Raw genomic sequence first — 26326 nt, 5'->3', positions numbered from 1 at the left:
AGAGAGAGGGGGAGGCGCTTTTTGTACGGCAACATGCTCGTAACATAACAAACAAATTTAAATGACCTTGGATTACGATGCAGACACACAAAAATAAATTTAATCTAACCTTACACTAAATTTAATTCTGTATTTAAGTTTGATACCTTTCTGCTCCCGGCCGGCCGGGTTGGCTGTTTGCCCCGCCTCCACACTGACTTTCAGTCAATATCAAGTTTTTTTTTTTTAGTTTGTATTCAAAATATTCCGAAAATGATGCAGGCAAATGTCCTCACAATAGGATAACGCACGACCACTTGCCAGCGAGAAGTAATATATACTTCTCGTAATATCGATTGTTCCGCCATTTGCGCTGAGTGACGGGAAAAAAACACTGAAAAAAATGCAACGCTCTGCCCAGTCCTCGTAGATAACTGTTATACACGAAAGAGATGCGGCAAAAAAGACAGTGCGCTACAATGCTAAACAGCCTCTCATGTCTTGGCCACCTGGCTTTCCTTATCTCGAAATTTTTCTCGTATCTAGAGAATTATTTGCTCTAAATTTTACTCGTATCTAGAAATGCTCGTATGTCGAGGTACCACTGTAATCCCTTTTGTTTAAAGAAGTTCAGTTTAACACACGAGGTCAAACTCCTAATCGGGTGCACTTCAAGTAACTTTGTTATAATCAATGCGTTCCCGCTCTCGACCACAACGTCCCCATCAGCTAAGGTTAGCGTTGGAAAGCCTCGTCGGGGAAATCCAGGAAATGGCCTAAGCTTTAAAAAAAAAAAAAAAAACATTGCGAGCGTTACAAAGAAAAGAATTGGTGTTCCACTAAAAACAATGCGTGCACAACTTGAGGATTTATTACAATAACAAGGAGAGCATGCGGTGAATGCTGACCATAATGGGACGATAACAAAAACACAAAGCTTGTCAGCAGAACGCATCTCGCCGTATAACACAACAGGACACGCTGTTCTCGCAGCAGTTTCATTTGATTTGCTACAAAAATAACACACTGTTAAATAATAATGAGGCTGGGTGAAGTGAAAATCTTTTTCATTGGAAAGGAAAGTCAGGAAAATATTGCTGCGTACAAAATTAATAGTGGCTGAGGGCTTTTATATATTCAACGCTCATTAAAGGAGAGGCTTCTCTTTTTTTTTTGAATAGCATAATTGCGCTAACTTTTTTGAACTCGCTGTCAATCAAACGATCCAGAAAATATTAACGTGCTTGGTAAAAATGGAGCCAGAAGTTATGGTGGATTTTTCCAGTTTGTAGATTTTAAAAAAAAAGTTTTTTATGTGTGCCCATCAGTGGCGGGCTGTCAGGAACTTCAAGGCCTTCTCTGCTGGCCTAAGAAATATCTGAATCTCAGACTGATGTTAATTATATTTTGTCCATCAATACTTATTAAATAATCCCAAATGGTCTGTTAGCTTCCTTTCATTGCTTTTCCCCCTGGTTGCACTGCTTCCAGATGTGTGTTTTCATATTGAAGTATTTAACCAATCACGTTTCAGCCATTATTTGTTGCCAGGGTCAGAAATCTGCCTCAAGGCCTTCACAGTCAGTTCTGCAGGCTCTGCTGCATTAAACAAGCGTCGATAAGACTGTTGCTTTAACCAATCAGATTTTGAGTTGGCAACACCACAATGCCTTCTCGCAGGCGTAGGGATATGTCATCGCTTTCACCAACTATGATTGGCTAGTGATTAGCCAGAGCTACCAAACTGTATCTGGAGCGTGCAGAGCTAACAAACTGTATCCGGAGCTCGCGAGGTGCACAAGCAAATCGATTGTTGTGTAGATTTAAAGCCATTTTCAAGACGGACTATGCCAGAAATACGACAGGACAGGCTCGACTTTCAGCATTAGCTTCGATGGCGATAGAAAAGAAGGAAGAAAGAAGAAAGGAGGATGGATATTGTGTACTACAGTTAAAAAGGATTTTTGGTGAGTAAAATATGGCTATATTCCTAAATAATATTTCAATTGTGGGCCCGGTTCTGATATATGAAAAGCTCCAGTGTTTGTATTTAATCACTAAATGCTGCTAGGAAGTGGATTTTACCCGTTGAAGGCGCTACGAGAAAATGCACGGACCGCCACTGGTGCCCATAGAGACAAAACATTGGTCAATTGCCTTATTCAAGTGTATTTTGGAGGTTACGCTGATCACATGACCTGTAGTCTGAAAATCTTCTAATTTAAAACAATATCGCCAAATATGAAGTCCTTTATAAAGTCCAAATTAAACTTGTATCTCGAGGTACCACTGTACACTTAAATTTCAACATTATACGATTTGAATCTTGTAATAGTACAATCTATGATGCAATGTTCGTCCTATTTCAATTGTAATCTCATAGTAGTTAGACTTCAATCAGATATTAACATTTTTTCTAGGAATATTCCAATTTATGAACCCATGTAAATGCTTACGGCACACCTGACCATCGCTCACATTGTTTGGGAAACACTGCATCATGGTGCCGTGATGCTTGACTTAGCATAATGAGGTTATTCAGTTCTTCTTATCTCTGCTAAGCACATGGCAATAATTTTAAGAGCGCTAAATAACTATAATGCATATATAAAACAAGTTCATTAAAGCATTTTAAGACCGAGTAGATTTAATTTATGCACCGAGTTACTCCAGAATTCAATCCATGTCATGACGTGGTGACTTAAAAAAAGAACATCTGGAAATAAATCCTTTTTTTTTTTAAAGGGGGGCTTGCGCCCCGAGATGGGATGTGAATCAATTCAGACAGGAAATTGAAAATTGAACAATTGCCGAGGTACCCAATTCAGTTTGTTTAAAAATAGGGGTGTCGGAACCCGCAGAGAGGTTCCGGTGGGAATGCAAAGATCAGATTGAAATGAAAAACAAAAAAAAAATGGAAATGCAATCCGACATTTTGCTAGCTTTAAGCCTCCGAATCCAAAACTAGAAGTAAATAAGCCTTTCCCTAAGCTTGTGTGTATGGAGTATAAGAATGGAGGCAAAGTGAATCCACTCTCTTGAGGGACAATTGAAGGATTCTAGTACTTCTTTTTCTCTCTCAAGACAAAGTGAGCTCAATACTTGCAGGCTACAATGCTGGCTTCCATAAAATTTACCACTTATAAGACACTCAGAGAGGAAAACAATCCGTGTTTTCTTTTCACTGGCTGCCATTGATGGGGATAGACGTCCAATTATTCGCCGTCAGGCCTCCCATTCAAAAGGGTTAGATGTGTGTACAGTAATCCCTCGAATATCGTAATTAATGTAGACCAAACATGGCCGCGATAATTGAAAAAACGCCAAGTATTATAACTACCTTTTCTTTTTTCTTCTTCTTCATTGCTGATTTCTAGTGGCTGCCGCTTAGATTAGATTACTTTATTCATCCCGTATTCGGGAAATTTCACTGTCACAGTAGCAAGAGGGTGAGAATACAGACACAGGAAAAGGCATTTTAGACATAAATAAATAGGTAAAAAATAAGTGCGTTGCATATTCATATCAGTGGTGTGCCGTCAGGGCCTTCTCTGCAGGCCTAAGAAATATCTGAATCACAGACTGATGTTAATTATATTTTGTCCATGAATACTTATTAAATAATTCCAAATTGTCTGTTAGCTTCCTTTCATTGCTTTTCCCCTGGTTGCACTGCTTCCAGATGTGTTTTCATATTGAAGCATTTAACCAATCACATTTCAGCCATTTTTTGTTGCCAGGGTCAGAAATCTGCCTCAAAGCCTTCACAATCAGTTCTGCAGGCTCTGTTGCATTAAACAAGCGTCGATAAGACATGCTTTAACCAATCAGAATTCGATTTGGTGACACCAAGGCCTTCTCGCAGGCGTAGGCATACGTCATGGCTTTCACCAACTATGATTGGCTACTGATAGAGTGGACTAGCCAGAGCTACCAAACTGTATCTGGAGCGAGCTGCACAAGCAAATATATTGTTGTGTTGATTTAATAGCGGTTTTGTCAACCCACAATGGCAGGAGGAGGAGAAGAAATTGATTTGTTTGCAGATTTACTGTCAAAGCCATTTTCAAGACGAACTTTTCAAGAAAAGCTGGACATCATTAAGAAAGGTCGGACACCTCCAAAGCAAGCCTGTCACAACCGGGAACGAACATTTTCAGCACTAAATCGAATAAAAACGTATGCCAGAAATACGAGAGGACAGGCTCGACTTTCAGCATTAGCTTCGATGGCGATAGAAAAGAAGGAAGAAAGGAGGATGGATATTGTGTACAGTTAAAAATGATTTTTGGTGAGTAAAATATGGCTATATTCCTAAATAATATTTCAATAGTATGAGGTTATTATTGATGATTTTTTATGTGTCGCAAGCTGTAGCTGCAGTAGAGGTTTTATAGCCATAAAATAGGGTTGGATTGATTCTGAAAGCTGAAGGCGTCGCTAGAAAATTCACGGACTGCCACTGATACATTTACATATACACACATATATACATATGTATACATACGGTTGGTCTTAACATTCAGACATTTCTTTTGTTAAAGAGCCAGAATTTCAGTGTGGATTTTCACATTTTTATGAACTTTAAAAAAAATCTCTATAGATTTTTAAAATAATTATTAGCAGAAAAAAATGGCAAAGAGGTTAATTTGCCATAAGCAAAGTCGCGATAATAGAGGGAAGACTGTACCCCATCAGAAAGACATTGAATATTATTGTCCATTTCTTAAAATAGGCCTACCTGCATGAAATGAAGGACACGAGGCTTCTCAAAGTGGAACTCGATTTCCACGCTGGGTTTGCCGAGAACGTCTTTATTCCAGCCCAAGTAGTCGTAACCTGGCCACACCCGCAGTTCTTGGCTCTCCATGAAGTCGTCTCCTCCAAGGACGCCATCGCACAGTTGACCCAGGCCGCTGAACTGCATCCTGCAGGCGCACACGTCATGTGGAGGGGCTTAATTTGGCTCAGCTTTGACATTTTTTCTCTCTTAAAACTCATTCCCTACTGTTGATAGATGTCAAATCCATTAGAACTAGGAATGCTTCGGCATCGATTGATCCTTCCCGGTCAAAATGAATTGGACATCATCAAAGGCAATTTATGAAATAACTTAAAAGCCAATAGAACAGAAGGTAGGTTGTTATCGGGGTTCGGTCAGTGTGGTAATGTGCCAAAGTTAGTGTTAACCCAGGTCTGTTTGGTTTATTTCCATTAATAGTATTGTCACAGTAGCAAGAGGGTGAGAATACAGACACAGGAATAGACATTTTAGACATAAATAGGTAATAAATAAGTAAATAAATAAATAAGTGTGTTGCAGGAAATATATATACACATATATATGTATGTGTATATATATACACATATATATGTATGTGTATATATATACACATATGTATATGTGTGTATATATATATATATATATATATATAAATAATATATATATATATATATATATATACATACATACATACATTCATACATATATACACACGTACATACACACACACACATACAAATATATATATGTATACATACACACACACACATACATACATACACACACACATATATACATACATACACACACATACATATGTATACATATACATATACATATACATATACATATACATATACATATACATATACATATACATATACATATATATATATATATATATATACACAAAGTTAGTGTTAACCCAGGTCTGTTTGGTTTATTTCCATTAATATTATTGCCATCGAGTTAATGATTAATTCACAGTATGTTATGAAAAATGTAATATTTTGCACGACGAAGCACTTTTCAAATGATCTGTAAAGATAAAAAAAACACGTGGCATAAAGTGAAACCTCGATTTACAAGAAGGGCTGCCGTGATCGTTACAATAAAAAATATGGAAATAAATATGAAAAACGGCTCACAATAGGGTGCAATAAATTACAAGCTTTACTAACATTCATTTCCGCTGTTCTCCCTCTCTTGAAGACAACGTGTTCCCTGAGCCTTACTGCATTTCTTCTTGTGGTCCAAGTAACTTCAGGACTAGTATTGCAATACAATATATTGTATTTTCTCGCATATTAGCCGCCCCGCGGATACGCCGCACCCTTAAAATCGTTGAATTTTACAATTTATTTCGTAGAAGACACCCGATTCCCAATTTCACCTCCATGTTGATGGTTTTAATAGGGAGTACAAATGTTAGTTTGAAGGGAAAATCTAAAGAAAAAAATCATCGCACATGGTATTTCTGAGATACTGTATGAATCGAAAGGATCATCTGCTAGATTTGCACATTCCTAAAGGGTGTGTTGCCTACACATAGACAAATTCAAAAGGAAGTCATGTGAGCGGTGTATGTCGCTGTCAATACCCTCTGCGAAATGCGTCTAATTTTACTTCTATTAAACACATTTTATTACTATTAAACCACTAGTTATGTGTTATTTTGTTAATAGATGACAAATTGGAAGAAATTAAAAAAAATTCCAATCCAATATCCTGTTTTGGGTGTTTTTTCAGAGGGTTGGAACGAATTAATCTGTTTTTAATTCATTTCAATGGGAAACGTTTGCTCGAGTTACAATAAGTTCGACATACGATCTCAGTCCCGTAACGGATTAAGATCGTATGTCGAGGTACCACTGTATATCTTTTCTCTAATCTAAAATAAATGACCGTATTGGCTTCATTGTCTTGCCTCACCCTCTTGCTACTGTGACAACAAAATTTCCCGAATACGGGATGAATAAAGTTATCCAATCCAATCCAATGGCGTTTCGTGCATGTCAAGTCTAATTTGAATTTGTGCGCATATAAGCCGTACCCTCGATTCAGTCATCTTTTATTTTTTTGCGACAAAAACGGCGTATATGCACAAAAATACGGTAAGGTATCTAGCGCATTGAATCGGAAAATCTATTTTTTTAATGATATTTGAAGGCCATATCAATCGAGTGTTCAGTATCCATTTCCACACAAATACAGCCAGGTCGCACAGACTCGGTCGGCCATCTGCGCGAGAATACGTCTGGATCGCATCAATAGGTGTTAGCTTACTCATAATCAAAACATTGTGGGCCCATTAACCGCGCAGGCTGAGCGAGCGTGACCCTGCCACGCATCCTGGTTTCGGCCCGCCTCGCGGCTTGCCAAAACATTACGGCCAGGAAACGCGCCTCCGAGCCCCTGAGCAACAACAATAACACCGCCGGTCGCCCTTTGCCTGGTTGGCCAGGATCCCGGCCGTCCATCTTGGAGTCCAAGACGCCACGCGGTACTTGCCCTTGCTCGGTGGTGCCGTCGTAGGTGGAGTCGTTGAGGTAGACGGGCAGGCCTGACAGATTCATGACGTGACCCACCGGAGCCACATAGGCCGATAAGCCATCTGAAAGAAAGCAGGAGAGAAGTGGTCAGCGTTGTAGAAAAATGCGGGAACATTTGTCACGTACGACTCGACGCGCCAGACGTTGGGGTGCATGCAATCAGCGTGGAACTGCTAGGTCTGGTTTAAAACGTGTCAAACAAAATTTCGGCTACATTACGCGAGTCCACGCACGCTTAACAGATGAGCTAATCAGGCAAACGACACTGGAAAACGTGATAAATGATTCCTGACATAATATACTGTATTTTCACGACTATAAGGCACATTTAAAAGTCTTAAATTTTCTCCAAAATAGACAGGGTGCCTTATAATCCAGTGCGCTTTATATATGGACCAATATTAAAATTGTTATCACGATAAAATAAAATAAATCAGTGGATAGGGTTCACCATTCTCTACAGCTCTTACAACTACGGCAAGCAGCCCCCGACTCTACTATTTTCCCCGTATAAAAAGTACTGCACAGTGACTGCTGGGATATGTAGTTCTTTTGTCAATACACCCAGTATGGCGGCGAGCACACTAATTTGGTGCTCACGTCATTCCGTCTGGATTTACAAAAGAACTCCTGCCGCTAGATGTTGGCGTGGACATCGACATCAACAACACCTCTTTGAAGGGTGGCAGGCAGCGCTGGGCTAGTTACGCTAGCTACTAGCTAGCTACTATTTGCGAATGGATTGTGGCCGCCTGAACGAACGTAGAAAACTCAGCGTTTTCGATGACTCATTTGGACAATTGTTCAATTTGGACACAGAAAATGAGGACTTTGATGGATTTTTGGGTGATGATGACGTGAGTACATTGTAAAATGGTTAAATAAAGTACAACCGAACTCAGTTTTGCTTCCGTTGCCTTTTTAAAAACGTGTTTTTAGCATGTGTCCATTTGTTTAAGCTGGTGTATGTTTTGCCATGCCTGGCTGCACCTTTAAATGCGGTGCGTCTTGTGTGTGTGTCAAATACAGAAATAGCACTCGTTACTGACACTGCGCCTTTAAATGCGATGCGCCATATAGTCATGAAAATACGGCATGTCTTTTTTGGGGCTCTTTTGACACATTGAAAATCAATTTGTATCATGTTGAACAATTTCTGTATTTGGCCTTGTAAAGGTACAATATGTTGCCAAAATTATTGGCTAACAAACTGTCACTCGCTTATGAATTGAAGTGACATCCAGTCATAATCCGTATGGTTTAATTTGGCATTTATCCACCTTTTGGGAAGGTTTCTGACATGGATTAGAAACTTCAGAGCAGTGAAGTCATCTGCCACTGCCTATCATATCAAACCCACTCAAACCGTAGAGGATAATGCTAATTAAAAGCAGCTAGTTGAAGCCTAATCTCCATTTCCAGACATGCAGAAGTGAAACACAGTCAAACTTGGTAGTTTGGCGTAAAAGCCGAATTGTTAAAACGCTAATATCCTTAATCGCTACTTCCAGACAATCAGAAGCGAGCGTGTAGCGCCTCGACTCGCTTTAACGAGACGCTCCCAAAAGAGAAGCGCGGGACAGCTCTGATCTAAAGGCGGCGGGGTGATGAACGAGTGGAGGTGGGATGCCACTGCGGAGGAGGTGAGCGCTCGCTCATAAATACATTGAGTGCTTGGGGGAATCGCGGAAAGCAACGCTATTCATCACAAGGCGCGCACTCCAGCTGGGAAGCGCCATCTCGCTTGTAAATTTGATGCAATCTCTCAAAGCGACGCATGGGACGGACGACGAAAGCGCCGACTGAGAATCATTGTTATTGATATTGAATTTTTCTTTTCACTCTGGGAAAGGACGTGGGTTTGTGCGAGGCCGTTGACACAATGTTTGAGGCCACTTTTTGTTCGGCTTGTGCAAAAGCACTGTAAACAATGTCTGATCGATACATTGCTTTTTCTTTTCTGTGTGTGATGTAGCTGTAGATCCCCAGTTCATGGAAGTGTAAAAATGTTGAACTGAGGAAACTGGAGTTTTGCTTATATAAGTTATTATTCCAACCAACTCAAAAGGCTTGAAATTTCAGGCCTCGATTTCTTCTGTTACTTTTGAGTCTACTTCGTTTTAAATGGCTTCAGGGTCCGCTGCTGTTACAGATCTAATCTAGACTGCAGTTTGTGAGGAATTGCCGTGCGTCTGCAAAGTTAGGTTAGCCTATATCACTGTGAACTTTAAAGTGCGTACCAGCAGATGAAACTAGACCACAGGTGTCAAAGTGGCGGCCCAGGGGCCAAATCTGGCCCACTGCATCATTTTGTGTGGCCGGGGAAAGTAAATGATGAGTGCCGACTTTCTGTTTTAGGATCACATTAAAATGAAGATTATAGATGTATATTAAATTTCCTGATTTTCCCCCTTTTAAATCAATAATTGAACTTTTTTAATCCATTTTTTCTGTGTTTTTAGTTCAAAAACCATTTTGTAAAATCTAAAAATATATATAAAAAAAAAAAAGCTAAAATAAACGTTGTTTTAGATCTATAAAAAACTGAATATTCAAGGCTTTTAATCCATTTATAAAAAAATATCTAAATATTATATCTAAAATGGTCTGGCCCACGTGAAACCAAGTTGACGTTAACGCGGCCCGCGAACCAACCAGAGTCTGACACCCTTGAACTAGACTGTCCTGTTAGCTCAGTAGTCAGCACGTTCAACTGCTAACGGTTACAATGCGGATTAAAACACAATTTGCTGTAAAACAACAGTTAAAAAAGTTATCTTCACAGTCGTATCTTTATATATTTAGAGTTTTATACAGACAGTAATCCCTTAATGTAGACCAGACATGGCCGCGATAAACGAAAAACCGCAAAGTAAGGTCACCGCTATTTAATATATAAATACACATATACATATACATGAATATACACATATACACATATATATATATATTTATACTTCAGTGCTGAGTACTAGTAGCAAGCGGAGGACAGGGGAGTGGCCTCTGATTGCAAGTTTCAGGGCGGATTTTTACATTTTTATGAACTTTAAAAAAATTTAAAAAAAATTTAAGTAAATTTTTTTTTCCATTTTTTTTACTTCAGTGCTGAGTTCTAGTAGCAAGCAAAGGACAGGGGAGTGGCTTCTGCTTGCGAGTTTCAGCGTGGATTTTCACATTTTTATGAACTTGCAAAAAAAATGTAAGTAAAAAAAATTCCCCCAGAAAAAAATCTGCGATGCAGTTAAGTCGCGAAAGTTGAAGCCGCGATATTCAAGGGATTACTGTACGGTGTCCCAGTCTATTTTTACCATGTAACGAAGATCTATCATTGTTGATGACGTTGAAACATAACCATTGAGCATTTTCCGTATGAAAGCTAATATTTGTATAGTCACTTACCTTTCCATACACATCCGTAGAGTTCAACTCGAAGGCAGACGCTCATAACCCTGTCGGCTAGAGGGTAGAAGCGAACCATGCGGGCCACGATTGGGGGGCCCAGATCCTTCAGAACAATATCGTAGGTGTTATCGTTCCCAGACACCACCTTGGAAGAGAAAATAACAAATGAAATCCCTCATAAACAAGCCAGAAATTTAGAATGATGAAATTGCTAGTTATATTGAGTTTTTGGATTGACTCGTTGGTTTTGTAGATCAGTGCATCCACCATTTTGGATGTGGCAGATCTGTTTGTAAATGCACTGAACTTCAAGTGACAGACAGCGGAGTGCAATATTATTTATTTCAGTTTTTACACTAATAGAGTTTTGAAAGACTAAAAGTACAAAAAAAACTAATATAATATTCAAATTGGATGATCATCATACATCGGGCATGTATAAAATGTTCATACTTTTAGTTTTAATCTTTTTTAGGAGTACAGTGGTACCTCGAGATAAGAGTTTAATTCGTTCCGGGACTGAGCTCGTATGTCGATATTCTCGAAACTCGAATGAACGTTTCCCATTGAAATGAACTAAAAACAAATTAATCCGTTCCAACCCTCTGAAAAAACACCAAAAACAGGATATTGGATTGGAAAAACATTTTTATTTGTTCTAATCGCCATCTATTAACATTGAACGGGGGAGACTTTTTGCACCGGTGAATCGTAATAGAACATAAATAAATTTAAATGAACTTTGATTACAATGCAGACACTCAAAAATAAGTTTAATCTAACTTTACACTAAAATTAATTCGAATTTTGTTTTACATTTTTATACAATTCTACCGGCTGGGTGGGCTGTTTCCCCCGCCTCTACCCTCACTTTCACTATCGATGGGTTGTTTGCTTTTGTGTTCCCTTCAAAATATTCCGAAAATGAGGCACAGAAATGTCATCACAATAGGATAACGCACGATCACTTGCCAATGAGTAGTCTTGAATTAGCGATCGCTCCGCCAACGGGAGCTAACAGGCTAAGCAGGGAAAAAGCACTGAAAAAATGCAATGCCCAGTGCTCGCAGAGACATTACAAAGAGGGAGTTGCGAGCCAGTGCCCCTGATGATGTTCTTATGAGCAGCCAACGAGAAGTAATATATACTACTCGTATTAGCGATCGCTCCGGCATTCGTGCTGAGTGACGGAAATAAAACACTGAAAAAAATGCAACGCTCCGCCCAGTGCTCGCAGATATCTGTTATACACGAAAGAGATGCGGCAAAAAAGACAACGATAAACAGCCTCTCATGTCTTGGCCACCTGGCTTTCTCGTATCTCGAAATTCTTCTCGTATCTAGAGATAATTATTTGCTCAAAATGTTACTCTTATCTCGAAATGCTCATATGTCGGAGTGCTCGTATGTCGAGGTACCACTGTATATTTCTATTTGAGATTGTGTTGAGTGGAAATTAAAAGGCATTAAATGAAATAAAATTAAGTTTATTGTCACAATAACTTGAAGATTTGAGTCTTCCTAGTTAGTGACCTGCACTTGACTTAACTCACCTCTGCTATGAACAAAAGGATAGTGAGTGACGCAGCCTTAACCTTTCAGCCCCCCAAATCTGGGAGTTACTATTCCTGACGCATAATGTTTTTAATTGCAGAAAAGCTCAAATAAAATGGCGTCAACGTGCCGACAGACTCAGCATCGAGCCCTCGGGCAAAATGTTGCAGTTGCAGAATTCGTCAATCTCTAGTGTCTGCCGAGGCGGCTTCAAAATAATGGCGTCCTTTTGAAAACACTGCCGCTGGAGGTGTAATTCCCACCGTAGAGTACGCAAGCTCAGCCCCGGACTTAATCGCACGCTAAAATATTGTACGGGGAGCCGACGATGGCGCCGACGATGGCTCCTTTCCGCTCAGGTGCCTGGCTTTTGTCGGAGCGTGTCACGACGCCGCTCCTAATAAAAGATGACATATAAGAAAGATGAAAAGTCCTCACTTCATGTCCCCAGCGGTCTTTCCAGGTGATCCATTTCACGCCGTCTCGGGAGTAGCGGAGGCGATAACTGCGGACGAATTCCTGGCCGTGCCCGTCGGCGTGGCGACCTTGGGTGCCCACCAGGGCCAGGAAGTGGAGTTTGTGCAGGTCCACCTGCCGGAAAAAGGTAGCAATTTTTTAAAGATGCACAATTTGTCATTTTTGCGCCAACTAGTGTTTTCCTTATTTGAGTTTGCCCATCCTTGTTACTTAGTGTAGTGGTACTTATAGTCAAACTCAGTGGCGGTCCGTGCATTTTCTAGTGGCGCCTTCAGCTATCGGAATCAATCCAACCCTCAAAAATGATTTTATGGCCATAAAACCTCAAAAAAATCATCAATAATAACCTCATACAATTGAAATATTATTTAGGAATATAGCTATTTTTTCTCACCAAAAATCCTTTTTAACTGTACACAATATCCATCCTCCTTTCTTTCTTCCTTCTTTTCTATCGCCATTGAAGCTAATGCTGAAAGTCCAGCCTGTCCTGTCGTATTTCTGGCATAGTCCCTCTTGAAAATGGCTTTAAATCAACACAACAATATATTTGCTTGTGCAGCTCGCTCCAAATACAGTTTGGTAGCTCTGGGTAATCACTAGCCAATGATAGTTGGTGAAAGCGATGACGTATCCCTACGCCTGCGAGAAGGCCTTGGTGTCACCAAATCAAATTCTGATTGGTTAAAGCAACAGTCTTATCGACGCTTGTTTAATGCAGCAGAGCCTGCAGAACTGATTGTGAAGGCCTTGAGGCAGATTTCTGACCCTGGCAACAAATAATGGCTGAAATGTGATTGGTTAAATGCTTTAATATGAAAACACACATCTGGAAGCAGTGCAACCAGGGGGAAACGCAATGAAAGGAAGCTAACAGACAATTTGGAATTATTTCATAAGTATTCATGGACGAAATATAATTAACATCAGTCTGTGATTCAGATAATTCTTAGGCCAACAGAGAAGGCCTTGAAGGCCCTGACGGCACACCACTGGTCAAACTATAATAAACTGCATTTTTTTTTTTTTAAGATTTTTTTTTACCTAGGTCTACAATGTCTTCTGTGTCTTGTCTGTCTTGCTACTGCAACCAGGGAATTTGAAATAAAGTTCTAACCTAACCTAATTTTCTTTTCATGTTTTTAAGAACAACTTCCAGGTGGTATGCATTTAACAAAAGTAAGGAATATTGACTATCTTTTATTTGTTGATTTCAAAAGGAGGCAAAAAATTGAAAAAGAGAAAATTAGCTATTGAGACAGAGAAGAAAAAAAAAAGAAATTTTGGAGGTTAATAACATCGCTGAGCTAGTCCGCAAGGGCCGCTGTGGGACCAGGTTTTTGTTCCAGCTGATCTAGCAAAGACAGTTTAACCAACGAGGTAATAATGAGCGTCTGGGGTCAAACATTAACACAAAGTGACCCGTGACAAAGACTGATCGTTTTAAGATTTCCAGCTAGCTCCTTCCTCATGTAAAGCAATACTGTACCTGCGTGAAAAAATGGTTTTAGGATGTATTTTTCCATCCAGTTGTTGTCCCATTGTACGACTCAATGGCCAATAGAGCACAGAAGTTTGACTGATCATCTTCCAAGGTAATGTGACTCGAGCAGACAAGCCGGAGAAGCAAGCGTGATTATAAATCAGGCGAGCCGACGGTGTGGCGCTAACCTGAAGGTATTCCGATCCGCCGGGAAAGACGGGCCCTTTGGGGCACCAAGCTCCGTCTCCTTCTCCAGTGCTCAACCTAAAGACCAACACAAGTCTGGTTTAGGATGGTGGTTTAGCTAGCAAATGCACACATGGAATTAAAAGCCTTGAACTCGGTTTCTCCCGGGACAACGGCCGCAGACGCGCACGGGTTAAACTAGGGGTGTCAGACTCGGGTTGCTTCGCGGGCCGCTTTAACGTCAACTTGATTGATTCATGTGGGCCGGATCATTTTAGATATATTTAGATTTTTTTAAATAAATGGATTAAAAGAACTGGATTAAAAGCCCTGAATATTCAGTTTTTTATAGATCTAAAACAATGTTTATTTTAGCTTTTTTTAAAATATATTTTTAGATTTTACAAAAGGATTTTACAACTAAAAACACAGAAAAAATGGATTAAGAAATGACAATTATTGATTTAAAAGGGGGAAAATCAGGAAATTCATTTTTTATAGATCTAAAACAATGTTTATTTGAGCTTTTTCTTATATATTTTTAGATTTTACTTAATGATTTTTGAACTAAAAACACAGATAAATGGATTAAAAAATTACAATTATTGATTTAAAAGGGGGAAAATCATGAAATTCATATTTTATAGATCTAAAACTGTTTATTTTAGCTTTTAAAAATATATTTTTAGATTTTACAAAATGATTTTTGAACTAAAAACACAGAAAAAAATGATTACAAAAAATTACAATTATTGATTTAAAAGGGAAAAAAAAAATCAGGAAATTCATTTATTTAGATCTAAAACAATGTTTATTTTAGCTTTTTAAATATATTTTTAGATTTTACAAAATGATTTTTGAACTAAAAACACAGAAAAAATTGATTAAAAAATTACAATTATTGATTTAAAAGGGGGAAAATCAGGAAATTTAATATACATCCATACTCCATTTGAATTTGATCCTAAAACACAAAGTCGCCACTCATGATTGACTTTCCCGGGCCACACAAAATGATGCGGCGGGCCAGATTTGGCCCCCGGCCCGCCACTTTAACACACGTGGGTTAAACCGAGGAGCTTTGTTCTAAACAACGAGGAGCATAATGGATTCCGCAGCGTGAAGACGCCCACGCAAAAAACAGACAACTGTCTGCGAACTCGCTCAAGCTGGGAAAATGTAAAAATGTACAGCACGCGGAGAGAGAAAAAGGACGCTCTCAACAGCGACCGGCGTGTTGCTCAGACCACTGAAAAACAAATCATTAAATCAATGGCGTCACGCAGACAGCGATGCTGCTCCCTTCAGAGGGTGAGATCATGCAGCAGGAAACAGCCGGATGATTTCACACGCATTAGAAGAGCGTGATGGAAAGACGAGCAAGACTGGGCGGCAACTGCCTGACAGCTAAAGGCTTCAATGCATTATATTACTCCCGGGGTGTCAAGATAGTGTCACCGTGCAGCGGTGCTTCTCAATTATTATTCTCCGTCACGGCCTCTCAAGGAAAATATTTTGCAACCTCCAGGACGCGTCACCGTCCGTGTCTTTAAGTGGTGTCATTTTTGGTGTCAATTCTTTGTAAAGAAATTGTAAAGGCATGTTTAACTGTCTTTTTTTAAATTTTATAAATGACGAGTTCTGAGAAACTTTTTACTGCACTGAAAAGATGAATTGTGGGTTAAAAAAAGTACTTCTACATACGAGCAGCTGGAGAAACGAGTAAAATTTTGAGCAAATAATCATCTCTAGAAACGACAAAAATTTCGAGATACGAGAAAGCCAGGTGGCCAAGACATGAGAGGCTGTTTATCTTTGTCTTTTTTGCCGCATCTCTTCCGTGTATAACAGATATCTACGAGCACTGGGCGGAGCGTTGCATTTTTTTCAGTGTTTTTTTCCGTCACTCAGTGCGAATGCCGGAGCGATCGCTAATACGAGTAGTATGTATTACTTCTTGTTGGCTGCTTATAAGAACATCAGGGGCACTGGCTCTCTCCCCGCAACTCCCTCTTTGTAATGTCTCTGCGAGCACTGGGCAGAGCGTTGCATTTTTTCAGTGTTTTTTTTTCCCCCCTTAGTCTGTTAGCTCCTGCGATCGCTCATTCAAGACTACTTCTCGTTGGCAAGTGGTCGTGCGTTATCCTATTGTGAGGACATTTGTGTGCATCATTTTTGGAATATTTTGAAGGGAATACAACAGCAAACAGCCCATCGATTCTAAAAGTTAGGTTGGAGGCGGGGCAAACAGAGCCAACCCGGCCGGGAGAACAAAGGTATACAAATGTAAAACAAAATTAGAATTAAGTTTAGTGTAAGGTTCGATTAAACTTATTTTTGAGTGTGTCTGCATCGTAATCCAAGTTCATTTAAATGTGTTTGTTATATTACGATTCACCGGTGCAAAAAGTATCTTATTAGATACTTTTTACATGCTTGTAACGTTAATAAAGCAGTGAATAAAGAGGGTTGAAAGGTTCAATTCACTGACCTTGCGTGTTTGGCCTCAGTGGAGTCCGACCAGGCGCTGGAGGCGGTGATGTCAGAGTCTAAGATGCTGCCATCCTCCATCCCCAGGGCATAACGACATTGAGCTGCTGCAGATAGAGACGGGAAAAGCGATTAGAGACATTAAAAACAAAACAAAAACATTAAAAAAAAAGAGACATCAACCCCATTCCTTTTGACATTGATGGGAGAAATTAAAATACTCCATTTGTATCTTAAGCCAAAATCGTCTGGTCACGGGAAAACTTGCTTACGGATTTAGCTATTGCATGACAAGACGATGCCAAATTCTTATTATTCCTCTATTCTACTTGTATTTAGCTTGAAAACATATTTCGGTCGAACAGACTCACATTGCATTAGTTATTCCTGTCATTGATTGTTTTAAAAGGGCAGATTTAAACCACACCTAAAGATTTTGTTGGCGTCTGCCTTGGCCTCGATGTTCAAATAATTAACTTGAAGTGCCTTTGACTTTAAAAAGTTGAATTTGATTATATTCCTTCAGTAACCACATGGTCTAAAAATTGCACTCTGTGACCAATTGATTGAATTAGAGTTGTGTGCTTGTGTGCTTTGAAGCCCTCCACCGCTGTTGCTGATCAGGTGATTGGACAGTTTAGGACACGTGTCAAAGTGGCGGCCCGGGGGCCAAATCTGGCCCGCTGCATCATTTTGTGTGGCCCGGGAAAGTAAATCACGAGTGCCAACTTTCTGTTTTAGGATCAAATTAAAATGAAGAGTATAGATGTATATTACATTTCCTGATTTTCCCCCTTTTAAATCAATAATTGTAATCTTTTTAATCCATTTTTTCTGTTTTTAGTTCAAAAATCATTTTGTAAAATCTAAAAATATATTTTAAAAAAAGCTCAAATAAACATTGTTTTAGATCTATAAAAATCGGAATATTCAGGACTTTTAATCCATTTATAAAAAAAAATCTAAATATTATATCTAAAATGGTCCGGCCCACATGAAATCGAGTTGACGTTAATGCGGCCCACGAACCAACCCGAGTCTGACACCCCTGGTTAAGGAGGATCTAGGCAAGGAAGATGATCACCTCCAGACTACTGAGGGACAGTGTGGATCAGTTTGAGAGAGTGATTCTGCATATTTAACCTCAGTCTCAGTCTGTGGAAGGTCCCCACCTTGGGAACTTCCTGTGTGTGGCTCCAAGTTTTTTACCTAGTTCTACAATGTCTTCTGTGTCTGTGCTTGCTACTGTCTTGCTACGGCAACCAAGGAAATTTCCAGAATACGGGATGAAATAAATTTCTAATCTAATTTAGTACTTCAGATCAGTTTGTTGTTTAACTCGCTGGTCACCACTGACAAGGTCCAATCCATTTGAACTGGGAGGGCCGTCAAGTAGGGCCAAACTCTTCCTTACCGATTCTGGGTCAATTTCCGTTTATCTGCGGTTGATTTCCGATCACTTCCTATTGATTCTCAACCAATTCAAGGTCAGTTCCTGCGAATTCTGGAGCATTTTTGGGTTAATTCCTTTTGATTTTGGATCACTTCTTAAGAATTGCGGGGCAAATCCATATCATTTCCGCTTCATCTTGCATCATCGCAAAACATTTTAGTCTGAAAATGAACCCTTTGCCAGTTGGTGAAATCTACGAAAGTAAGAGCTTGTTATTTGTCCATGTATAAAAAGAAACAAAAACTATTTACAACCAAAACACCAAATAAATTTCCCTTCCTCCTTTCTTCCTCGTGTCTGGCTCTAATTGGTAAACACATCAAATGAATAATGACCCAGTAAATACTCATTCCAGATTGCTCTGGTTTTGCTTTGGAACGTGAAAATGCGATTGGCTTACGCTCAAAGCCAAAGAAAGTTAATCATGCCCTCAAATCCTTGGACTTTGTTGCATTTGGCCGTTTTGGGGGGGTTGGACAAACCAGATTTTGATGCACAATGAGCTCCAACTTAGTTTTGCTAGTCAAGATATGAAATGTTCGAACTCTCACTGGATTGCAAAGGTGACTCTACCCTTCCAAGACAACAGACACCCTTCACATTCCACTTTTTGTGCGACCTGTCACGGCTCCTGTTACAGTAAGCCCCGCCGGGGGGAGGATTTGCAGCACTGGGGGACAAAAGGAGCGACAGAAAGCAGGGCGCCGGCGGTCGGAAGACAAGCGAACGCTCTCGGGCGTCTGCGTCATCTCCGTTCCAGCGGCGGCAGACATTATCAAACGATCCAGATAGCGTGGGATTACACAGACGAGCGGGTCGCCTGCTCCGAGGGTAGGGCCGGCCGGAGGTGATAAAGTAGAAAAGGGTAGTGACAGAAGAAGGGGGTGGCGGGTGCCTGTCATTGACTCACCCCATTGGAATTTGGGGCCCCCCCACTCGAGTAGCAATCGTTAAAAAGACGACTGGGGATGTCGCGGGCGCAGAAACGCCTGATACACATCCATCAAAACAGAGGCCCACTTCATTAAATCATCATTCTGCCACTCGACAGTTGCAAATTTGACATAGTGGTACCTCGAGATACGAGTTTAATTCGTTCCGGGACTGAGCTCGTATGTTGAGATTCTCGTAACTCCAAAGAACATTTCCCATTGAAATGAAGTAAAAATGAATTAATTCCTTCCAACCCTCTGAAAAAAACACCCAAAACAGGATATTGGATTGGAAAAACATTTTTTTATTTCTTCTAATTCGCCATCTATTAACAAAGTAACACATCTAGTGGTTTAATATTACTGAAATGTGTTTAATGGAACTAAAATTTGACGGATTTCGCGGAGGGTAGAGAGAGAGGGACATAGAGGGGGGCGGGGTTTCGAGCAGGGGTGACTTTTTGCACCGGTGAATCGTAGTATAACATAAACACATTTAAATGAACTTGGATTATGATGCAGACACACTCAAAAATAAGCTTAATCTAACCTTACACTAAACTTATTTCTAATTTAGTTTTACATTTTTATACCATTCTTCCGGCCGGGTTGGCTCCGTTTGCCCCACCTCCACCCTCACTTTCACTTTCGATGGGCTGTTTGCTGTTGTATTCCCTTCAAAATATTCCGAAAATGATGCACACAAAAGTCCTCACAATAGGATAACGCACGACCACTTGCCAACGAGAAGTAGTCTTGTAGTATTAGAGATCGCTCCGCCAACAGGAGCTAACAGGCTAAGAGGGGAAAAAAACACTGAAAAAATGCAACGCTCCACTCAGTGCTCGCAGAGACATTACAAAGAGGGAGTTGCTCGCAGAGACATTACAAAGAGGGAGTTGCGGGGAGAGAGCCAGTGCCCCTGATGTTCTTATGAGCAGCCAACGAGAAGTAATATATACTCCTAGTACTAGCAATCGCTCCGCCATTTGTGCTGAGTGACGGAAGAAAACACTGAAAAAAATGCAACGCTCTGCCCAGTGCTTGTAGATATCTGTTATACACGAAAGAGATGCGGCAAAAAAGACAGTGCGCTAAAATGCTAAACAGCCTCTCATGTCTTGGCCACCTGGCTTTCTCGTATCTCAAAAAAATTCTCGTATCTAGAGCTAATTATTTGCTCGAAATTTTACTCGTATCTCGAATTGCTCATATGTCGGGGTGCTCGTATGTCGAGGTACCACTGTATTCAGCCCAGCTCACTTTAATGCCAAAAGTGGGATAGCAAAATGAGTTAAGTCGCGCAGAGATTCCGAGACAAAAAAAGGCAAAAATGCTTCTCAAGGTTCGACTCTAATACAGAAACGGTGGCAATATCTCATTGCTGTTTTCACCCACAAGAATCCCCAATTTATTATGTATTAGTATAATTTCTCCCACTTTTATGTCTGCGAGCTTATCAAGGGGATGCACGTGACTTCCTTTTATGGTCCACACAAAATGATGAAGGGAGTTTTACACCTGTGTCCTAGAGCACAATTTTCAAACAAGGAACAAACGGCCCGTGAAACCACTGTTGTCTTTTCCAACATGAACACAAAAGCCTTTTGTTAATGCAGCAGGTCGCGTCTGCTGCCGCAGTCAGATATTAAAGCGAGCGCTCCGTCCGGTTCCACCTGGTTGCCCATCCTCCCCACGCCGCCTCCCTTTACCAAGTTATTTTGACGGACACTTCATAATGCGCTTGTGCATTAGCAGTCTTGAGAAGCGGAGAGGTAACGCTTTCAATCGACTTTTACACTCGACCGGGGAACCGCCTGGAAATCACTGGTCTCGCAATGCGAGGTCAATGTTGGAAGGAAAGTGTTGTTTTCATTTCATTTACAGCAAATTCTCCTAGTAATGAATAAAAAATATATATAACGTTTCTTCCAAACGATGCAGCATATTTAAAATTACACTACACACTATACCACATTTCCTTAATGTTTAAAAAATATCTGTACTATGCTTTATCAAAATACCCCATGGGTCATGAACTTTCACACACTTTATCCAAGCTATTTCATCCCAATTTGAAAGAATGCACGCTGATACCAGAAGAGAAAATACAGTGGTACCTCGACATACGAGCATTTTGAGATACGAGTAAAATTTCGAGCAAATAATTATCTCTAGATACGAGACAAATTTCGAGATACAACCAAGCCAGGTGGCCAAGACATGAGAGGCTGTTTATCATTGTAGCGCACTGTCTTTTTTGCTGCATCTCTTTCGTGTATAACAGATATCTACGAGCACTGGGCAGAGCGTTGCATTTTTTGGGAATATTTTGAAGGGAATACAAAAGCAAACAGAACATCGATAGAGAAAGTCAGGGTGGAGGCGGGGCAAATACAACCAACCCGCCTAGTATCAAACTTAAATACAAAATTAGAATTACGTTTAGTGTAATGTTAGATTAAACTTATTTTTGAGTGTCTGCATCGTAATCCAAGTTCATTTCAATTTGTTTATGTTATGTTACGAGCACGTTGCCGTGCAAAAAGTCACCCCCCTTCTCTCCTTTCCACCAAATCCATCTAATTTTAGTACTATTAAACACATTTCAGTAATATTAAATCACTAGTTATGTGTTACTTTGTTAATAGATGGCAAATTAGAAGAAATAAAACTTTTTTTCCAATCCAATATCCTGTATCCTGTTTTTGGTGTTTTTTTCAGAGGGTTGGAACCAATTAATTTGTCTTTAGTTCATTTCAATGGGTAGTGTTCGTTGGAGTTACGAGAATATCGACATACGAGCTCAGTCCTGGAACGAATTATTCGTCCTACCTGCATCAAACTGCCACTCGTGCTCTTTCACAGAAGACGCCTGGACGACGAAGATCAAAACCAGGGCGGGGAAAGGCGGAGTCAGCCATCGAGCCAGCCTCGCCATGACTGCAGCAACGCACCTGGTTACCTGTCCGCAGCCACAATGCTTACCAAAGGCATTCCTGTAAAAAAAAAAGATGAGAAACGATCAAGAATTAGGGAGAGCTGATTTTTGGCCATTTTCAGGTGACTTCCTGTTGCTATTTTAAGGCATTGTAAGTTTCCTTATTAACTCATTGAATGAAAATGAAAGCGTTTAATTATAGTATGAATGAGCTACAAATTGCCCCTTGGGGAGAACAACCTCGCGGGCCAGATTGGACCCGCCCTAGCAGGCCACTTGCCACCCGTGGGCCGCGCATTTAACACCCCTGTTTTACGGTTTGCTTTTTATTTATGAAAAAAACGTGTTTGACTATTTGGCTGCATTCACATGCCTTTGATGACTCTCTCCTTAGAAAGTAAGTTTCTCTGCCGTTGCTGAGGTCCAAAATGTGTTGTTTGCACAGATTAGCAAACAACGCTAAAGTGCCAAAAGCCAATCTGAGGTCCTAACTTGTTCCTCTCTATTGGCAGTAGCATGCTGAGTAACAATGAGTTCTACAGCTTAGAGCACCTGTGTCAAAGTGGCGGCCCGGGGGCCAAATCTGGCCCGCCACATCATTTTGTGCGGACTGAGAAAGTAAATCATGTGTGCCGACTTTCTGTTTTAGGATCAAATTGAAATGAAGAGTATAGATGAATATTAAATTTCCTGATTTTCCCCCTTTTAAATCAATAATTGTCATTTTTTAATCCATTTTTCTGTGTTTTTAGTACAAAAATCATTTTGTAAAATCTAAAAATATATTTAAAAAAAGCTAAAATAAACATTGTTTTAGATCTATAAAAAACTGAATATTCAGGGATTTTAATCCATTTATTAAAAAAAAATCTAAATATTAGATCTAAAATGGTCCAGCCCACGTGAAATCAAGTTGACGTTAAAGTGGCCCGCGAACCAACCCGAGTCTGACACCCTTGGGTTAGAAGATGTTTTTGGAACTAAAATCCGAATCCCGCAGTAAATCACGAAGGAGTGGCCAAAGTCTGTTTGGCTACGTTCCCCATTGACGCCTCCTTCACTACAGCTGTGCGTCAGCTGTCGGCCGGTCCGTTGGAGATGAAGTGGAACCCTCGGAGAAAGGAAAGAAAGAAAGAAAGAAAGAAAGACTGGCCTCCCTTGCAATCCCAGCTGTCGTTTCCACTTCAGACTTGCACTCATCGTCTTTCCCCTCCCCTGGCGACACAACTGGACTTCTTCCTCGCACACGTTTTCGCAGAGAAAATATGCGAGCTGTCAGCTGTCATGTCAGTTTGCCGAAGCCGTATTGATGCCGTCTGACAAAAAGCAGTCAGACTAAACGGGCTTGTTGGAATGTTTTATGCTTCTTTTGGCTTGGTGAAGAAGGCACAGCATTTCAAACGTTAGCTGCTCCATTCAGCGCAGATTGCCATCTTGGTTTTCTTTAATCCCGTAAAGTGGCATTTGCTTAGTCATAGAGTGACCAACTCTCGCTTGTCCGATTAAGTGAAAGCAAGTTTGATAGTAGCCATTTGGAAAAGGATGGATTTTTTTTTCAAGTTACAATGGTGTAAAGATCCAACTCCGAATAAGTTTTGTGCTAATTGCACCACCCTTGGAAACCGTCGGAGATCTTTGCCAAGGGAGTCGGACTCGGGTTGGTTCGTGGGCCGCGTTAACGTCAACTTGATTTCATGTGGGCCGGACCATTACAGATATTATATTTAGATTTTTTTTTTTTATAAATGGATTAAAAGCGCTGAACATTCAGTTTTTTTACAGATCTAAAACAATGTTTATTTTAGCTTTTTTTAAATATATTTTTAGATTTTACAAAATGATTTTTGAACTAAAAACACAGAAAAAAAGGGATTAAAAATGACAATTATTGATTTAAAAGGGGGAAAATCAGGAAATGTAATATACATGTATACTCTTCATTTTAATTTGATCCTAAAAAAGAAAGTCGGCACACATGATTTACTTTCCCGGGCCGCATAAAATAATGCGGCGGGCCAGATTTGGCCCCCGGGCCGCCACTTTGACACATGTGCTCTAAACCAAGGGTGTCAGATTCGGGTTGGTTCGCGGGCCGCGTTAACGTCAATTCGATTTCATGTGGGCTGGATCATTTTAGATATATTTAGATTTTTTTTTTAAATAAATGGATTAAAATAACTGTATTAAAATCCCTGAATATTCAGTTTTTATAGATCTAACACTATGTTTATTTTTAGCTTTTAAAAAATATATATTTTTAGATTTTACAAAATGATCTTTGAACTAAAAAAATAGAAAAAATGGATTAAAAATTACAATTATTGATTTAAATGGGGGAAATCAGGAAATTTACCTCACATCTATATTCTTCATTTTAATTTCATGCTAAAACAGAAAGTCGGCACTCATGATTTACTTTCCCGGGCCACACAAAATGATGTGGCGGGCCAGATTTGGCCCCCGGGCCGCCACTTTGACACCTGTGCTCTAAATGAAAGAATTAGCGTTTATGTCCAAAGATATTCGTGCTGGGGTCGACGCGACCAAAAATATCTGGAGAAACTTGGGTGGTGATTTAGCAGCATGGTGGAAAGTGGTTAGCATGTTTGTCTCAAAAAGTTCTGAGGGTCGAATCTCATACTCGGGCCTCCTCCACATTCCTAAACTCAGTGAACAATCTAAATGATCCCTCGCCGTCAAAGTGAGTTTTTTCCCCGTCTGTATGAGCTGTGCTTTTGTCTGTGATTGGCTGCGGATGAAATCCATCTCATTAGGAATTGTATGATTCTTCCATCGATGACAAGGTCCACGCAGCAATTTCAGACAATAATTTTCGGACCATAAACTGCAAACTTTTTCTCCCATTTTTCACCCTGTGGCTAATAGTCTGGGTCGCAAATTTGTGGATTTTTGCTCATCTAGATGCACAAGGACATTCCCAGAAGAAACAAAAATATGTTTTATAATACAGAACATTGGAACACAGGCAGAAACCAGTAAAGATCACTGGTCGAATACCATTAGTAATTGTAGGGGTAAATTAACGTAGAGTAACAATGCCTACAGCATGAAAATATTATATACATATATGTGTGTGCGTGTGTGTGTACGTACATGTACGTGTGCGTGTGTATGTGTATATATATGTATGTGTATATATATATGTATGTGTATATATATGTATGTGTATATATATGTGTATATGTGTATGTGTGTATATGTGTGTATATGTGTGTGTGCGTGTGTGTATGTGTATGTGTGTGTGTGCGTGTATGTGTGTGTGTATGTGTATGTGTGTATATGTGTGTATGTGTGTATGTGTGTGTATGTGTGTGTATGTGTGTGTATGTGTGTGTATGTGTGTGTATGTGTGTGTATGTGTGTGTATGTGTGTGTATGTGCGTGTATGTGTGTATATATATGTATATATATATATATATATATATATATATATATATATATATATATATATATACACACACACACACACACACATGTATACATACACTTATTTATTTAATGTCTAAAATGTTTTTTCTGTGTCTGTATTCTCACCCTCTTGCTACTGTGACAGTGAAATTTCTCAAATACGGGATGAATAAAGTTATCTAATCTATTGTCATCCAACAACAATAAAAACAGAAGTATGGCTATGATGGGAAGAATAGAAACACATTTGTAAGGGGGCTACTGACTTATGGCCATGGAAAGAATGAATGCATGAGTGCAAAGGGCCAGCGAGAGGGCATAAAAGCAGTCAGAGTCACAGCAGCTGTCCTCAGTCAGTCCTACAAAAAGGTACGCTCCGCCTGGGTTCACATTGACAACGTCAAGATACCGTTTTTGGAATATGTCTGCTTTCAACCGGGCTTTAACGTGCGGCAGTAAAAGCGGCGAATCCCCACCGATCAGGTGTCATTTGCTACAGATAAACACGACCGCCGGCGGCTATGTTTTGCCCAAAGTATCCCAGCACAACATCATACATCATGGAGTAAAAAGGGTGGAGAAAAAAATGCCAGACAAATGTTTTGGCGAGCGGTAACAAAAGTGTCTGCGGCCATCCGAGAACTTGTTTTGTTGGCCGAGTCAAG

At 39.9% G+C, this 26326-nt stretch overlaps 1 protein-coding gene across 5 annotated transcripts in view; it reads right to left on the bottom strand.

Moving 5' to 3' along the window:
* ddr1 (discoidin domain receptor tyrosine kinase 1) overlaps positions 1–26326 on the bottom strand; it is a 67554-nt gene that overhangs the window by 17579 nt on the left and 23649 nt on the right. For 4 of the 5 annotated variants that reach the window (XM_077597826.1, XM_077597822.1, XM_077597824.1 and 1 more), the window contains exons 2-8: positions 22127–22290; positions 16908–17013; positions 14419–14494; positions 12709–12861; positions 10714–10861; positions 7274–7376; positions 4721–4907 (exon numbers count right to left, since the gene is read on the bottom strand). In XM_077597826.1, coding sequence (XP_077453952.1) covers positions 4721–4907; positions 7274–7376; positions 10714–10861; positions 12709–12861; positions 14419–14494; positions 16908–17013; positions 22127–22232 — 879 coding nt within the window. In that variant the 5' untranslated portion in view covers positions 22233–22290. The remainder of the gene's footprint in view (positions 1–4720; positions 4908–7273; positions 7377–10713; positions 10862–12708; positions 12862–14418; positions 14495–16907; positions 17014–22126; positions 22291–26326) is intronic. The other variant, XM_077597823.1, reaches the window with a different exon arrangement.

The sequence above is a fragment of the Stigmatopora argus genome, chromosome 4, assembly GCF_051989625.1.
Source record: "Stigmatopora argus isolate UIUO_Sarg chromosome 4, RoL_Sarg_1.0, whole genome shotgun sequence".
Classification (NCBI taxonomy): domain Eukaryota; kingdom Metazoa; phylum Chordata; class Actinopteri; order Syngnathiformes; family Syngnathidae; genus Stigmatopora; species Stigmatopora argus.
The sequence above is the reverse complement of the archived record's forward strand: the minus strand, read 5'-3'. Positions and strand labels throughout refer to the sequence as shown.